General features: G+C 38.3%; 2 protein-coding genes across 3 annotated transcripts; both read left to right on the forward strand.

Annotated features, from left to right (window-relative positions):
* Window positions 1-5,581: 5,581 nt before the first annotated feature.
* LOC124836404 (receptor-like protein kinase FERONIA) lies at window positions 5,582-13,045 on the forward strand. 2 transcript variants are annotated; one of them, XR_015786020.1, is made up of 3 exons: window positions 5,582-6,286; window positions 11,953-12,513; window positions 12,594-12,818. XR_015786020.1 is itself a non-coding variant. In XM_088113441.1 (3 exons), the coding sequence occupies exons 1-3, from the start codon at window positions 5,683-5,685 to the stop codon at window positions 12,903-12,905; spliced, it is 1,062 nt and encodes a 353-aa protein (XP_087969567.1). In that variant the 5' UTR covers window positions 5,582-5,682; the 3' UTR covers window positions 12,906-13,045. The 2 variants fall into 2 exon arrangements, 1 of the variants encoding a protein (XP_087969567.1); XM_088113441.1 differs by lacking the exon at window positions 12,594-12,818 and adding an exon at window positions 12,840-13,045 and having other exon boundaries at window positions 11,953-12,344.
* Window positions 13,046-14,758: 1,713 nt separating this feature from the next.
* Window positions 14,759-16,390, forward strand: LOC124836415 (receptor-like protein kinase FERONIA). The gene is made up of 2 exons (XM_047311570.2): window positions 14,759-15,589; window positions 15,715-16,390. The coding sequence occupies exons 1-2, from the start codon at window positions 14,965-14,967 to the stop codon at window positions 16,137-16,139; spliced, it is 1,050 nt and encodes a 349-aa protein (XP_047167526.1). The 5' UTR covers window positions 14,759-14,964; the 3' UTR covers window positions 16,140-16,390.
* Window positions 16,391-18,140: the final 1,750 nt, after the last annotated feature.

The following is an 18,140-nucleotide window of genomic DNA, read 5'->3' on the forward strand; positions in this document are numbered from 1 at the left end:
TTCGGATGGCAAGCAGCAATGTTGCGTAATCATGGACATACGGACGTCCGGCCTATCACGCCCGACCCCTCCCGATGACGAGCAGAGGGGTAGCGTGGTTGGACCATTATGGTTATGCAGACGTCCGGTCTGTTTGATGCCCGGTCCTAACTGGTACACAAGCCCCCCAAGCCCTAGTGTACGTAGGACTTTGGTGTTCGCCCTGTCCATGGGGTAGCGAGGGTTAGTGGACTGGTATTGGGCTGGATTTCATGGGCTTTGGGATTTCGACTTTTTGGATTTGGATTTGGACGGGAAATACACGTGTCACATTTGCAGTGGCGAAAGCTGAAGCGGCCTCGCATCTGGAGCGTTGATCGTGCTAGCCTTCGACGGTGCAGATGCACTCGACGGTTACAGAAACTTTTCTATAAATAGGGAGAGAGGGTGTTGTCATTTTCACTTTCTCCGCTTTCATTCAAGCTCGGTATTCTTTTTTCCTCAGGTAATAAATGGCTGTTGTCCATATTGATTTTGTTTCTGAGTCATCGGGCGGGAGTTCGACGAGGGGCGATGGTGAGCACGATGCTTCTCCAAGTTCGGTGTCGTCGTCGTTTTTTGAGGAAACGGTCCGGGAGCCTAGCTTTCCGGGCGGGGCGGATGGTCGGATAATCAACGGGATCCCCATCTTTTTACTCAAGGGCGGTATCCGCGTCGACGACTCCCCATTTGAGTCGGACGGTGATGGTACTGTGGTGACAGAATACGACCGGGCTCCTTACGGTGCCAGTCTATTTTGCTCAACTCTTCGTCTGGGTGCCCTTTACGAAATTTCAGATGGTCGTCCTTCAGGAGGCCAACGTTGCCCCGGCACAGCTGCATCCCAACTCCTGGGCGGCCGTGCAAGCATTTTTAGCAATGTGCCTGGCCATGGGAGTGACTCCGACAATCCCCGTCTTCTTCCACTACTTCGAGGTTCGTCCGCCCTCTCAAGGCGGTTGGATGTCTCTAACTTCCGTTCGGGATGTGACACTCTTCCACCCGTACTCCGACTCGTTCAAGAACTTCAAGAATCAATATTTCAAGATCATCATTGATGCTTCCGGTCATCATGAGTTCCATGACTACGCGGGCAATCCCTTGTTCCCTTTTTACTGGACGAGGGAACCCCGAAAAATAAAAGTGTTCTCCGTGGGCGTGCTGGGTCCGGCCGACTTAGAGGCCGTGCGCACCATTAACGCCCTCCTCCGCCGAATTTCTGCCTGTCACTTGGTCGAATGCCTTCGTCATGAGGATTGTCAACGAAAAGCGTTCGGTATGGTATTACTACGTTGCATTCATTTTTCTTTAGTATGTCGACCTTAACGTTTGAGTTTTCTTATTTTTTCCAGATCTCATGACGTCTCCTGCACCCCGCCAATCCAACTTCATGGCCTCCAGGAAGCGAGTCGGGGCTAGTTCGTCCTCAACTCGGGCAAAGGAGGCACCGAACGCTCCTCGCCCTCCTCTCGTGAGGTGATCCTCTTCAACTGGCCGGCTGCCCCCGGTACCCGTGGCGCCACCACAATCGGCCCCCCTTGAAGCGACCAGGGGACCTGTTCCCACAAGTCGGGCGCCCGTTGTAGATCCCGTCCCAATCCTTGTGGCCATGTTTGTGGATTTGTCTTCTGAGGCGGCAACCGTCTCTGCTGCCCCCTTGGTGCGAAAAAAGGAAAGACCCTATAGGCGAGGGTCATAAAGATAAGGAAGCTTCATCGTCTCGGTCGGCGTCGAAGAAAGCTCGCAAGGGCAAAGAGAAAGTCCCCTCGGCGCCACTACCGGGCGGGATATTTAGTCCGACATTCAACTTGAGTGACCGGACAAAATTCCATATGAGCTCCTCTCAGCGAGCTCTGATCAAGCCGTTCTCTGAGGCGGAGCTAACCAACGCCATGTTGGAAATGTCCACCCGGGCGGCCTCCCTCGCCTGATATTTGAAAGAGTTTGCCGACCGCCGGGGGGTGGATGAGGTCCGTGCCGAACTCTTGGCCAAGAAGAAGAATTCGGCCCTCCTCCAATCGGCCATGGAGTAATTGATCCTGACCAGCGATGATTATGATAAGAGGATCGAGCTGCTGGAGGCCGACCTAGAGAAGGCCAAGAGGGAGTCAGCTGATGCAAGCGACCGCCTGACCGTCGCCCGGGACGATCATGAATGACTCCTGGAGGAGTGCAGCCAATTGAAGACGAAGGTCGCTCGTCAAAGAAGCTCTAAGGTCGGGCTCCTCAAGTCAAACCAAGCTCTGATCGATGATCTCGCAAAAGCAAGGGAGAAGATATCCGAATTAGAGGCGAGTATCGTTTTTTAGCACGAGGAGGGTTTTAACAAAGCCCTTCGTCAGGTGTCCGTCCTTACCAGTATACACGAACCCTTAGCCTTGGGTTTTGATATTAAGAAAGACGTCTTTGATGGCGTCTTGGTCGATCTCAACACCATGGCTGATGACGAGGGGTCGGAGAATAAAGGGCCCTCTGGTGCCGCGGGAGCTGACGAGGCGGTGGAGGTCGAACATGACGATGAAGAGGCGAATGACGGCGATAATTGATCCCCTTTTGCTTTTTGCTTTTAGGATTTTTCATTCAGATTTTTTGATGTATTGTTGAGGCCGCCCGTCCAACATTATGGATTGTCAAAATGTTGGTCGGGTCGTCCTTTTGTTAATGTTGGCATTTTTTGGTGCCTTTGCTAATGAATACATTACCTTTTCATTCATCCGGTTGTTTTTAATTTCGTGTTGTTAGATTTATTTTCGCCTCTTGCTCCATTTACCGTTCGTTCAAGTTGACACTGGTTCCCGGGAGAACTCTCCGTTCATCAACTTGGACTTTTTTGAAGCCTCGGACGGCAGTGGTTCTTCAGAAAGAACTCTCCGTTCACCGTCCGGCCAAGTTGACAGTGGTTCCCGGGGGAACTCTCCGTTCATCAACTTGGACTTTTTGAAGGTTCGGACGGCAGTGGTTCTTCAGAAAGAACTCTCCGTTCACCGTCCGACCAAGTTGACAGTGGTTCCTGGGGGAACTCTCCGTTCATCAACTTGGACTTTTATGAAGGCTCGGACGGTAGTGGTTCTTCGAAAAGAACTCTCCGTTCACCGTCCGACCAAGTTGAAAGTGGTTCCCGGGGGAACTCTCCGTTCATTAACTTGTGCTTTCCTCGTGTTTATTGAGACTAGTTGTGAGAGAAGACAGACATCCTGTCATTGAATTAATCGTTGAAAATGAAAATACAACTTTTAAGAATAATTCAACTGAAATAAAATTTTAAATGCGTGGCGTTCCAAGTGTTTGGAATTGGTCGTCCGTCCGCGTGTTGCAGTCTGTACGCTCCATTTCCCAGTACTTCGACCACCCGGAAAGGTCCCTCCCATTTTGCCGCCAACTTGCCGTGAGTAGACACTCGGCGCCCCTCTCCAACCTTTCTCCACACCAAGTTGCCCTCCTGAAAGCTCCTCGGCCGAACTTTGGAATTATACTTTCGCTCAACCATGCGTTTGCACGCTTTGGCTCTTAACGCCGCTCGGTCCCTACGTTCGCCCAGAGAATCTAGCTCGATTCGCAGGTCTTGGTCATTCAACTGTAGACCTGACGTCGTAACGAGGGCTCTCCTAGTTCGACTAGTAACATGGCGTCAGTGTCGTATGTTAGGTTAAAAGGGGTTTCCCCGGTCGTTCCATGGGGCGTGCATCGGTAAGCCCACAGGACTTCTGGTAGCTCGTCGACCCAGGCTCCCTTTCTCTCTCCCAATCGTCGCTTCTGCTCGGCAACCACGGTTTTATTCATGGCCTCTACCTGATCGTTCGTCTAGGGGTGCTCCACCGAACTGGTGACGTGCTTGATCCCCAAGCTCTCGAAAAATTCGGTCAGTTTTTTATCGATGAATTGCCGGCCATTATCTGTGATGATCGTCTGAGGGAGACCAAAATGACACACCAGCTTCCAACAGAATTTCTGAACTTGGGAGGCCGTTATGGTTGCCAAAGGCTCGGCCTCCACCCACTTCGTGAAATAGTCCACTGCGACTAGGAGGAACTTCTTCTGGGCCCGGCCTACGGGGAATGGTCCGACAATATCTGAACATCCATGATTGGTTGGGCAAAGGGGAGTAATAGTGTGGACGAAGGCTCAGGCTTCACCATCATCCGTCTATCCTCCGCGGCGTTCTCCGCGTGTATTGATTTGGCTTTACTCCCTTCGGCCTCGGACTCTGTCGGCTTCTAGGTTTTATCGCGTCCGCTATTGTGCTCAGTGTGATCCTCCGCGGCGGCCTTTCCCTTCTCCTTCGCCCGTTCGTCCTCACCTCCCTTTCCAGCAATCTCTCGGGCTATCCGGGCCTCACACTCGGCCTTGACGGCCGCGAGCTCGTCCTCATGACGCTGTTGCATCTCGTCCATCTTCTGTTGTAACATTCTGATCATCTCAATTGGGTCGTCCATGCTCATGTTTCTCGTGGTCACCATTGGGTTTAAAAAGCAACTCGGCCCCACGGTGGGCGCCAAATGTTTCGGTTGTAGGGGCTGAGTCGTCCAATGCCTCCACGTCCTCCTCTTCTCGTCTCTCGAACGTCCGGTTCTCGCTCCTTACTTCTCGATTTCCTTCTCTGCGTGCGGGTGGGAGACCTACGAAAGATTCTCCGATGCCAAAGTCAGTTTGAGAGCAATGGCGTTTTTCGATAGAACAGTAATAAATGTGCAGTAAATGCAACCTATCTGCCACTCACCCTGGATCTGTATTTATAGTTTTTGCTATGGGCTTGGGATTAGTGAAAAGTTAATCACGGCCCAAATTCAGCCCAATAGCTTTTAACCAATACTTACCTTAAACCTGGTTAATTAGCGATGTGGCCGGCCGGTCTCCCAAAGTTTGACCTTACGATCGGCCGGCCCATATAGACAATCTGGTTAGTTGGCAGTATGACCGGTCGGCCTCATATGAGTTGTTGTTTATTCGGATGGCAAGGCAAGGTTGCGTAATCATGGACATACGGACGTCCGGCCTATCACGCCCGACCCCTCCCGATGGCGAGCAGAGGGGTAGCGTGGTTGGACCATTATGGCTAAGGGGACGTCCAGTCTGTTTGATCGGTCCCAACTGGTACAAGTATAATTTATCACCCTTAAAAGATGAACAATTTGAAGCAATTAACAAACTTTTAGAAATTTACTGGAGGAGTTTTACAGTAGACAATCCAAGAGAGCAGAGTAAATTTCTATCTTGTACATAATGTTGTTACAATACTTCGTTCCCAATTAGGACTGACATGAAACTCTTAACATTGTTTATCATATAAATGAATAAAAATTAACTAATTATATATCCTCCAAATACAAACCCTCATTGGTGTGTTTAACAGACATTCGGATGAAACGAGTTCAAACCTTTCTTTAAACATTCAAGAAGGTTGATGGTGGAGACACTCAAGTTATCTTTTTTCTATTTCTATTATTGTGTGCTTCACTTTATCTTTTCAGACAGGAAAAGAAACCACACCTTCAATGGTTGAAGATGAAAAGAAGTTCATATTCTTTATTTGACGTTGATCAACAAATTAAAGCATTGATCGAAATTAGTAAGAATACAGTGTCTAGCAAAAAGCTTTAAAATATAACCATGGGTGTATGTACTAAATAGACACTCAGTTCAATATCTGTGGCAAGAAAGGTAATAATGTTTCTGAAATGTTTTGGTGAGTCAAGTTCATCCGGAAGACAATATCCAACAGTAATAGAAGAGTTGTGTCATCATTTTTCTCTTGCTGATATTCAGAAGTCAACCAACAATTTTGATCATAAGAGACTAATTGCACGAGGATGGGTTAAAGTATACAAAGGTTGTCTCCAGCATATTGATGGTTCTGATTACGCAGTCACAGTGAGGCGATTTAATGTAGAAGACATTGAAATGTTCAAAAGAGAAGTAGAGTTACTGTGTCAGCTTCATCATCCAAATTGTGTGTCTATTGTAGGATTTTGCAACCACAGAAAAGAGAAGATCACTGTGCACGAATACAATAGATCTCTACTTTACTACCTCCTAGATGAGGTTAGGGAAACACTGCCATGGAAAAAAAGGATAGAGATTTGCATAGGAGCAGCGCGTGGACTACACTACCTTCATGCCGGACTCAAGCGCACCATCATTCACCGCAGCATCAATTCTGCCAGCATTCTTTTGGATGACAACATGCACCCAAAACTCTCAAGTTTCGGCCTTAGCATAATGGGAGCACATTTCAAAGAAAAGTCAAAACCAATACAAACGGATCTTGTAGGTAATTGTTCTTTAAGTATGTTATTGTAGCGTAATACATTGATGAGATTCTGTGACTCCAAAGAACGTGTGGTTGAAGAGTCTAATCAATTAAATAAAGATATATTTCTATGCTATTTAGGAGGATTTTATACATGGTTTAGTTAATTAGTTTAGCAAATATTTCTCAAATTTGTTTTAGATTATGTTTTAATTTGTAGCATAAATATTTATTATTATGCTCAATAAAATATATCATTTTCTCTTTTATTCTTTTGTATCGTATACTTTAAATTCTACAATTAGTATCAACAGCAATAAGGTATCTTACGATATAACTTAAACACTTACAACCACCAAATAGCCACCACACATAAGATGGAATCTGAAACATCTTTTACTACCATTTTTGTGTCTGTATTTGATAGACTAAACTATCAAATATGGCCTGTCAAAATAGAAGCATATCTTGATGCTAACAATGTATGTAAAGTAGTAGAAAAGGACTACGAAGTGTCTCCTTGCCAAAAAATCGTACAGTTGCTCAAATGAAAAGTCACAAAGAAAGAAGGCTTCGAAAGTCCAAAGCCAAATCAATGTTGTTCGTAGCAATATCTTTGGTCATTTTCAATAGAATAACGACAATGAAAACGACACATGAAATCTAGAAGTTTTTGAAGGAAGAGTATGAAGGTAGTGAGAGAATCAAAGGAATGCAAACTTTGAATTGGGTTCGAGAACTTGATATGTTGAGGATGAAAGATTCGGAGACAATCAAAATATGTTTTTTTAGCATTGACATTCTTGATTCTCGAATTTCAGAAAGATATGAAGTCATATTGACTTCCTTAGAGAACTCAAAAAAAATTTCTACTATTACCTTGGCAGAACTTTTGACCGCACTTCAGGCTCCGGAACAAAGAAGACTCATGAGACAAGAAGGTAATATTGAAGGGGCTTTAGTAGTTAAATCATCGAAAAAAAAAGGGCAAGTCAGGAAGTTTCAACCACAAAAATGACAGCAAATCCTCTCATGTTTTTCCATCATGTCCTTTTTGTAAGAAAAACAATCATCCACAAACGAAATGTTGGTGGAGGCCAGATGTGAAATGCCATAAATATGGATAATTAGGCCATGTTGAGAAAATCTACAAGTCATAAAAAGAAAAACAAGAGAATGTACAAGTTGTTGTTGAAGAGGGTGAAGAAGAAGAGCTTTTTGTTATTTCTTGTTTTGCTACTGCAAGATCAACAAAAATTTGGTTAATTGATAGTGATTGCACGAACCACATGACTTACGATCAAGAATTATTCAAAGATCTTGATGCAACCTACAACACAAAAGTCAGAATTGCAAACAGAGCAAAAATAGCAGTGAAGGACAAAGTAACCATCGCGGTTAAAGGTTGCACAAGCTTGAAATTAATTCCTGATATTCTATACGTTCTTGAAATCGACCAAAACTTGTTGAGTGTTGACCACTTCTAGAGAAAGGCTATAAAGTTTTATTTGAAGATAAAATCTGCATGATTAAAGATTCAGATAATAAAGAATTATTCAAAGTTCAAATGAAAGGCAAAAACTTTGCCTTGAATTTGATTGATGAAGAGCAGTTTGTTGTGCACAAGGTTGAAGACAAAATGTTGGTTTGTGCACAAGGATGAGTCATTTTCATCATAGCGCTTTGCTCTATTTGTGGAAGAATGATCTTGTAAGGGTTGCCTGACTTGGAAGAGAAATCACATGTATCCGCTGCTTGTCAATATGGAAAACAAACGAGGTTGTCTTTTCCAAAACACAAATCTTGAAGAGTAACAAACAAGTTGCAGTTAATATATACGGATGTCGAAGGACCTCAGAAAACCCCATCTCTAAATGGCAGTAAGTACTATATTGCTTTTATTGATGATTTATCAAGAATGTGTTGGATCTATTTCATGAAAAACAAAAATGAGGTTGCTAGCATATTTTACAAGTTTAAATTGTGGGTTGAAAATCAAAGTGGAAGAAAGTTGTAGATATTAAGTTCAGATAATGGTACAAAATATACGTCTAATAAGTTCAACAAGTTTTGTGAAGATGCAGGGATAAAACATCAATTGACAACACCTTATACCCAACAACAAAATGAGGTTGTGGAGCGCAAAACCAGAACAGTCTTGGAAATGACGAGATGTTTACTTCATGACAAAGATCTTCTGAAAAAAGTTTGGGCAGAGGCTACAAACACTTCTGTTTTTTGGTTGAATAGATTGCCAACAAAAGCTCTTTCAAAATTAACCTCATTTTAAGCTTGGTATGGTTTTAAACCAAAATTGATAAATTTAAAAGTCTTTGGCTGCTTGTGTTTCTTTTATATTCCATAGATCAAGAGAGACAAATATGATAAAAAGGAAGAAGTGGGAATCTTTGTAGGCTATAACTCAACATCAAAAGCCTATAGAATATTCTTGCCACATTGTAATAAAATTATTGTTAGCAGAGATGTGCAATTCTTTGAGGAAGAAAAATGGGGTAAGGAAAATGAGAAGAAATCGCTTCAAGTTCAGGAGGAAAGTGTTGGGTGATTTTGGCAAGTATACCGAATCGTTTCAAGTAATAAACCATGGTAAGACCAGGTATCGTTTTCCCAAGAAACTCGTAATACTAGAGAATTGTGCGATTAACAACTCATCTAAACTTAATAGAACAACATTCATTTACAAGCATGTGCAAAGAGATAAAATCACAAATATATACATGGTTGGACTTTGGTATTGAAGACACATATATATGGCATAGATTAGAAATGATATGAAATGACATTGCTCAGGTTAGTTTTCACCCATTTCACTCTTGTGCTTACCCAATTTCATCTCCTTTCCATCAATTTACTAAAGTCAATCCACAAAAACACTTTAACCCTAATCCCTTAAGTGAAAGAGCCTAGGTTTTCCCTATTAAACTCCAATCCCTTGGAAAATCTAACAAGCAAACTCGCATTAATGAGCTAGGATCTTAAGACAACATGTGAATCATCTTTCATCCCTAAAATCAATGACCACAAGGACTCTTGTTTTAGTTCTAGGTTCCATCTTACGTTCCCATAATCCATAAAACCCTAAAATCAAGTCATGAACATTCATATTACATGCAAGCTTTAAGATTGGAAACAAAAATGCTAGCAATTGATAGAAAAAGTATATATAAATATGAACCCTAGGTCTTACAAGCACGGTGGATGGAAGAAGAAGGAGACCCAGGGAGGAGAAAAGAGATGTTCCCACAAGCTCCAAGAGGCCTCCATGAGCTCCTACAATGAAATCGTGCCTCCACACCTCTGTCCTTGAGTTCTGGGAGCGTTTCCCCTTCCAAAACTCCCTTCTATTCGCGTTTTCGAGCTATTAAATGAGCTCTGTGATAAGTCTCGCTCAAGCGAAAGTAAACTCGCTTAAGCAAAAAAGTCAATATGTGAACAGTAAAGTCAACACATGAACAGTGTTCGGTCAACAAATGAATAGTGCTAGTCAACGGATGAATAATGCATAGTGAATTTTTTAGGGACTTTTTTTTATCTTCCCCAATCCTTATTCATCTGCAAAATAAACACAAAGACAATTAAACTAATCTATGAACAATAAAACACAATTTTACATCTTTCCACGAGACTTATTACACAAACACATGAAAAAGAGATTAAATTAAGTGTGAATATAAGGTAAATATCACACTTATCAGAAAGCGAAGAAGATGTGGATGACAAGCCAGTTAGAGGAACTAGATCTCTCTCTGATATTTATCAAATATGTAATGTTGTTGTAATGGAGCCTGTAGACTACAATGAAGCTGCAACTGATTCAAAATGGGTAAGTGCAATGAAGGAGGAGCTTAATATGATTGAAAAACATCAAACATGGGAGCTCACGGAGAAACCTAAAGATAAAAATGTCATTGGAGTAAAATGTGTTTATAGAACCAAGTTTAATGTTGATGGTTCTGTAAACAAACATAAGGCGAGGCTTATCGTGAAGGGATATGCGCATATGTTCAGGGTAGACTTTTCAGAAACTTTTTTTCCGGTTGCGAGGTTGGATACCATAAGGTTGTTGCTAGCTATTGTTGCACAAAAAGGTTGGATTATACATCACATATGGATGTTAAATCATTTTTTTTGAAGGGGTACTTGGAAGAAAATTTTTTATAGAGCAGCTTGAAGGATTTGTAGTTCATGGACAAAAGCAGAAAGTCTATTGCCTGAAAAAGGCCTTGTATGGCATAAAGCTGGCCCCTAGGTCTTGGTACGGTAGAATTGATGCATATTTGATAAGCTTAGGCTTCGAAAAAAGTATAAGTGAGTTTACCTTGTATGTCAAGAAGACGGATGTTGGAATAGTCATTATTTCCTTGTATGTTGATGACTGACTTATGATAGGAAATTCAAAGGAGCTGATTGAATAGTTTAAAGGAGGAATGAAAGAAGCTTTTGAAATGATTGATCTTGGAAAAATGTCTTTTTTCCTTGGTATGCAGGTGCAACAAGATAGAGGTGAAGTCTTTGTATGTCTAGAAAAATATGCAAAGGAAATTCTTAGAAAGTTAAAAATGAAGGAATGCAAGCCAATGAATCAAAAGGAGAAATTCAGCATTGAAGATGGAGCTGAAAAGGTTGTGAAAAATTGTATAGAAGCTTAATAGGATGTCTAATGTATTTGACTGCAACCAAGCCGATCATTACTTATGCAATAAGCTTGTTGTCACGATATATGCACTGTGCTAGTAAGATTCATTTTAAGGTAGCCAAAAGAATCTTGAGATATATTAAGGGTACTATTGGTTAAGGAGTGAAGTTTCAACCCGAAAAAGATTTCAGTCTTTATGGATATTCATATAGTGATTGGGATGATAGTGATGACAAGAAAAAAACTTTAGGCTACTTTTTCACATTTGGTTTTGGAGTTTTTTCATGGAATTCAAAGAAGCAAGAAGTCATAGCACAATCTACCACTAAAGTCGAATACGTAGTAGCTGTTGCAGTTGCAAATAAAGCAATTTGGCTAAAACTTATGGCTGATCTATACATGGAGCAAAAGGAAAGTACACAGGTTATTAGTTGATAATCAAGCTGCAATTTCAACTTTTAAGAACCCTATGTTTCATGGGAAAACAAAACATTTTAAGATAAAGTTGTATTTCCTAAGGGAGGTGCAAAAGCAAGGTGACAAGCAACTGCTGTATTGCAAAACTGAAAATCAACTTGTTGATTTTTTAACAAAATCACTTCCTCAAGCAGGATTTGTATATCTACAAAAAAAACTTGATGTATGTTGTCTTTAAGATAAGGAGGACATTGTTGGGATTCTGTGACTCCAAAAACATGTGATTGAAGGACTCCATTCAGTTAAATAAAGACATATTCCTATACTATTTCTTAGGAGGATTTTATGCATTATTTAGTTATTAGTTTAGCATATATTTCTCAAATTTGTTTCAGATTTTGTTTTAATTTTTAGCATAAATATTGATTGTTATGCTCAATAAAATATATCAGTTTTCCTTTCATTCTTTTGTCTCTTATACTTAAAATCCTACATATATCATATAATTATATGAGGCTAAAAAATAATTACCGGTTTTATTGAGCTTACTTACTTACTGCAATGAATTTTTGTCAATTAAATTATACAAAGCTTATGATACTTTCACATTTAGGTCTTGTTCACTACTTATCTCTAGAGTACATAAAGGATGGTATTGTCACACATAAATGTGATGTTTACGCATTTGGTATTGTTCTGCTAGAAGTTGTAACGGGAGTAAGATTTTTTCCAATACCAAAAGAACTTATGGGGAAGTGTGTTGAGGAGAATATTGATCCGAAAATCAAAGGCAAGATTGCACCAGAGTGTTGGCAAGTGTTTATAGACATAGCCTTGAGATGTATAGAGGATGAACCTGACGAACGACCAGAAATGGGTGAAGTGGAGATGGAACTTGAGCTTGCTTTATTGTTGCAGGAACAAGTAGATGTCACAAATATCGATAGTGATTATACCTTATTCTCCAAAACTATTATTATCCCAAAATCAGAAGGGAATTTTCAAGTATGTCATTGGCTTGACAGAACAGGAAACCGTATGCAGTGACAAGGAGGGAAAAGTTGTTAGGCAAAAAAGTCACGTGGCAAGTGATCCGCAAGCTGAGGCCATTGTGAAAAGGCAACGAAGAGAGAATATTTTATGGAAGGACTTGGTGCAGTGAGGGACGTGTGTGGTATAACTCTACCTGTTACTTCTGTTGCTCTCTATTCTCTCTCTGACTATTTCTGATTTGCCTTCTCATCTTTCTGATAGGTTCTGCATTACCATGGACATGAAGAACGTTTATTTTTAGAAGTTGTTGTTTGTCTCTTTGAATATTGGTTATTAGAATTTTTCAGTTGTTCATTATGAGTATACACTTTTCAATTACAGAATATTCTCTAGCTGTTTCAGATATCTTTGTTCTATAAAAGTACTATTTCTGTCACAAATATCGCTAGTGGTTATACTGTATTCTCCAAAACCTTTATTATCCCAAAATCATGGGGGAATTTTTAGTATGTCATTGGCCTAAAAGAACAGGAAACTGTATGTAGCGACTTAGAAGACATGTTCCATAAGTAATTTGAGCTTTTGAAGTAGTAAGGTTTGATTAAGATATCTCTAGCTTTTGTAGCTTTCTTTGTTCTCAGAATTTTTGTGAATGAGATTTTAAATGAAGTTGTCATTGTAATCGTTTTTGGCTAGTACAAATTTGAAGGCAGTGAAAATTGCAGCGTAGTGTTGGCAAGTCTTTGTAGATATATATCACATTAGATGTAGGATGAACAACCAACATTGGAAGTTGAGCATGCTCTGTATGATAAAACCAGCTACATCTTAGGACCAAATTGTTAGAAAATGACACTCGTTTAGATATTTCTAAATATGTTTATGGTGGGTTTCATTTCTCATAAGCCTTACAATTCATAAGATTAACATTAGGTCTTTCATCTACAGATCATAATGCTCCCAATTATTACAAATAATACATTATAATAATTGTAAAACATAACAGAGGAACTTCCTAGTTCTTCCTCTCCCATGCAATAAACACTACACTCTTAATAATTATTTGATAATTCTTAAATTTAAGTTTATTCCTACAAAACTCCCCCATAAACTTAAATTTTGTCTTCTTTCATCCAAACTTTTTCATGTTCTTTAACCCACACCGAACTTGTTCCTTTCAGTAATACCTAGATCTTTTTCTCCTCCCTCATATTCCTTTTGTGAAAGTATAGTTGGGAGGTTTTCAATCTCTATCTCAAAGATAACTTTATCAGAAAATTTTGATTCCTCTGAGTGAATTTGAATATGTTTTTCTGCTCCAAGTCTTCAATAGGCTTTTGCAAAATAAACATATCAACTTGAACATTCACAACTTTATTAAGTTCTTCAAATTCTATCTTACCTAGATGACATTCTTCCTTAGTTGCAATTACATTATCAACAATTTGGTTCTCACTCGACATTTGTCCTTTTTCAATCTCCTTCTTCTCCTTGGTCAAGGAATTGATCTCTCCCGTCATCTCCTCCTTTTGCATCTTCCAAGACTCGTTAACTCGTGTCAACTCCTCTTTGAAATTGATTTTGGAGAAAACCATAAAACATTCTTTCTTTCTCAAATTGCTCTCCACGTTACCATTTTAGCTTTTTAAAATTTATTTGAAATGCACCAATCAAATGTTGACACCTGACTGTTGTTAAAAAGTTGTGGCCATTGTTAAAGAAACATTTTTCAAAAATATTTTATATTATATGTAAAAAACATTAATTATAGGAATCAAGCTTAAATAGATTAAGATATATGATATCTTTACCTGACAAAATTTTCCATTAATGTTTTTCTTTTCTCCTAGACCTTACTAAGTGTAACTCAAACAATACAGTAAAAAGAAAAAACAACCAAATTGTAACATTGTTTCTCCCTTCCTATTACAATAAAATTTTTGTTGATGACTTTTATTAGATTTGTCTGTAAAGTTAATATTCAAGTCTGATATTAATTCAGATATGGAACAGATGAAGGAGAGATTTGTCAAATTGTTGTTGGGTGTGGGCATGTAAAGGGAGTTATGTAAAAAATGTTAGGGATTTTTTTTTCTAGCATTCTTTCTATACCTATTGACTTGTAATGAACAAATTTGCAATATAACATTCCTTCTTCTTTTTCTGAGAGCTTCTTATTATGTTCTAATAATTATTATCTCCTAAAACTACAGCTTCGATTTTTGGTGAACAAAAATGCCTAGAATCACTTGACAACAATTGTTTGTCCATTGGAAAGCTGATCCTAAAAATATATCATTCAAGGATAGTAAATATATGTGAAACAAGTTTAATGATGTATCATATTTTGTTGAAGGTTTTAACTGAATGAAATTATGGTCTTACTTGTAGACAATTCCAAACCTACCGCTCACCCAAAAACACCTTATCTTGACGATCCCCTGACCCACCTCCTTGAGTGGTTGAAGAAGAAAAGCTGTCCATATTCATTATATCTGATGTTGATCAATAAATTAAATTATTGATCCAAATTAATACGAATACAGTGTCTAAAAAGAAGCTTTAAAATATAACCATGGGTGTATGTACTACATAGACACTCAGTTCAATCTCAGTGGCAAGAAACGTAATAATGTTTCTGAAATGTTTTGGTGAGTCAAGTTCATCCGGAAGACAATATCCAACAGTAATAGAAGAGTTGTGTCGTCATTTTTCTCTTGCTGATATTCAGAAATCAACCAACAATTTTGATAATAACAGACTAATTGCACGAGGAGGATGGGTTAAAGTATACAAAGGTTGTCTCCAGCATATTGATGGTTCTGATTACGCAGTCGCAGTGAGGCGATTTAAGGGGAATTATGAAGGGGTAGAAAGTGAAATATTCAAAAGAGAAGTAGAGTTACTGTTTCAGCTTCATCACCCAAATTGTGTGTCTATTGTAGGATTTTGCAACCACAAAAAAGAGAAGACCATTGTGCAAGAATACATGTCCAATGGATCTCTAGATCGATACCTGGGAGATGAGGTTAGGGAAGCACTGCCATGGAAAAAAAGGATAGAGATTTGCATAGGAGCAGCGCGTGGAATACACTACCTTCATGCCGGACTCAAGCGCACCATCATTCACCGCAACATCAGTCCTCTCATCATTCTTTTGGATGAGAACATGCACCCAAAACTCTCAGGTTTCGGCCTTAGTTTAATGGGAGCACATTTCAAAGAACAGTCAAAACCAATTCAATCGGAAATTATAGGTAATTGTTCTATAAGTATCTTATAATTATATACTGCTACAGAATAATTACCGGTTTTATTGAGCTTACTGCAACAAATTTTTGTCAATTAAATTGAACAAGGCTGATGATACTTTCACATTTAGGTCGTCCTAGCCACTTACCTCTGGAGTACGTAAGGGACGGTACTGTCACACATAAATGTGATGTTTACGCATTTGGTGTTGTTCTGCTACAAGTTGTAAGGGGAACAAAAAAATTTCCAATGTCACAAGAACTTATGGGGAAGTCTATTGAGGAGAATATTGATCTGAAAATCAAAGGAAAGATTGCACCGGAGTGTTGGCAAGTGTTTATAGACATAGCCTTGAAATGCATAGAGGATGAACCTGACGAACGACCTGAAATGGGTGAAGTGGAGGTAGAACTTGAGCTTGCTCTGTTGTTGCAAGAACAAGCAGATGTCACAAACATCAATAGTTATTATACCTTATCGTCCAAAACCATTATTAACCCAAAATCTAAGTGGAGGTGGGGATTTGACGATGTGGCTACTAAGCTTTTGAAGTAGTCAAGTTTAATAAGATATATCTGGCATTGTTCTTGGCAGTTTGATGAATGTGATTGTATATCAAGTTGTAATTGTAGCCGAGTGTAATGCATTTATTGGAATGCATTTATAACATACCTAAGAGTTTGGATGGATTGATGAGTGTGATTGTATATGAAATTGTTATTAAAGAAAGGAGAATGTGTTTTCTTTGAGGTTAAAAGAGTAGCAATTAGGATAACAGATGTATGGGAAATTCTAAATTCATTGTATATGATCGAATCCAGGCCTTTACAGGAAAATTTTGGCAACAAATTTTGTAAGTGTTTGTAAGAGAAGTAGATGTAAGAATGAAAACTTTTATAAAGAAAGATGTTACAAACAAATACTCTCATATTAGGTGAATTCTTAACAAAATTGCAAGATTTAAGAAAGAAGCCTAAGTCACAAATACTCTCATCCTACTTCAAACAATTTGGCCATCCAATGCCCCAAAGTAAAATTTGGTCATATCTAAGAGCAAGAGGTAGCTACCTTGTTTTTATTTAATACAGTATTTGTATCCTTGGGGAACTTTAAAAATTTATAATATATTTATTATATTAATTTAAGTTTATAGAAGTATAATTACTATTTAATTTTATAAAATTAAATAATAATATTTTAATCATCTTTTATAATGAGAATGTATTAAAAAAAAATTATATATTTTTTAATAAAATAAATTGTATATAATTATTTTAAATAATATATTATGATTGAGTTATTCAAATGATGAATTCAAATTCAAATTTAAATGAAACATTAATTACACAATACAAAAAAAATATAAAGAGTACAGTCTCTAATAGTAGAAAGGACGAACGATGCAAAAAATATTAAGTAGAATAGATTCTATAAAAATGTAAAGGTTAGACGATGCAACAAAACTGTGAAGAATAGGCTATCTAAAACAATAAATGGTAGATCTTGCAAAAAAAGTATAAAAATAGACCCAGTAAAAATATAAAGATTGGACAATGCAGAAAAATGGTAAGAGTGGACTATATAAAATTACAAAGGACATAAAATGTAAAGAGTATATTCTATAAAAATATAAAAATTACATGATATAAAAGAATGTGAAGAGTAGACTATACGAAACTACAAATGATAAATCATGCAAAAAAAAATGTAAAAAATACATATGATAAGTGTGAAATATATTTATTATATTCATGTTTATTTAACTATTTAAATTTGTATTTATTCATTATTTTTCTGTTATTTTCGTAGAAAGATGTAATGTTTTCTTCTTTTTGTAATATTGTTAGGTTAGTTTGTTTATTTTAGATCAAGGTACGTGAAACTGAAAAATCTTTGAGAACGAGAGTTGCTGCATCTTCTCGCTAAGTCACATATGTTTGCTTAGTCAAAAATACAAATACTCGTGACTTTTTGCTCAATGAATATATGCATGATTGTCCAACTAAAAGTCAAATTATGTAAGTGGTTTATTAGTCAAGAAAGAAAAAAATAGAGGCAGTTTTGGTTATAAAAAAACGTAGAAACTCAAGAAATCCACGAGGGATTACTCCAAGTTCATCAAAACATTGTGCTTTTGTTGAGATTGGATATCATGTCATCAGCTTAGTGTAATTATGATGTTATTACAATCGGTTTTATGATTATGAACTCGATCATTTTTTGTATCAAAATTAAAATTGGTAATTAAGCAAAGAACAAGTGTATGGTTTAGGACTATATTTACTTAGAGGTAAATATAAATATGATTGTTTGAAGTGGTACAAATTATCATGGAAGAAAAAGATGAAAGATGAAAGACTTTTGTGTGTAAAGAAATACCATCTTCTTGTTTTTGCTACACAAAATCCAGATTTTATGTCTAATGAAAAATAACACTTTAATAGCAACAACAAGTATGTAGTTTTATTTGATATGTAAAAGATAATATTTATAATTATATTACTAATGAAACACATGTTAGAATTTTGTGAAAGAAGGATAAAGTCTTTGTTTCTG

Source organism: Vigna umbellata, chromosome 4, assembly GCF_029865625.1.
Source record: "Vigna umbellata cultivar VRB3 chromosome 4, Vumbellata_1.0, whole genome shotgun sequence".
Taxonomy (NCBI): Eukaryota; Viridiplantae; Streptophyta; class Magnoliopsida; order Fabales; family Fabaceae; genus Vigna; species Vigna umbellata.

What these genes read in the sequence shown, in the direction of transcription:
- LOC124836404 (XM_088113441.1), top strand. Translation starts at nt 5,683, where the DNA reads ATGTTTCTGAAATGTTTTGGTGAGTCAAGTTCATCCGGAAGACAATAT. An exon ending in AATACAAACGGATCTTGTAG is followed by an intron (nt 6,287 to 11,952) that starts GTAATTGTTCTT and finishes TTTCACATTTAG; the next exon opens with GTCTTGTTCACTACTTATCT. An exon ending in AATCAGAAGGGAATTTTCAA is followed by an intron (nt 12,345 to 12,839) that starts GTATGTCATTGG and finishes GGGAATTTTTAG; the next exon opens with TATGTCATTGGCCTAAAAGA.
- LOC124836415 (XM_047311570.2), top strand. Translation starts at nt 14,965, where the DNA reads ATGTTTCTGAAATGTTTTGGTGAGTCAAGTTCATCCGGAAGACAATAT. An exon ending in AATTCAATCGGAAATTATAG is followed by an intron (nt 15,590 to 15,714) that starts GTAATTGTTCTA and finishes TTTCACATTTAG; the next exon opens with GTCGTCCTAGCCACTTACCT.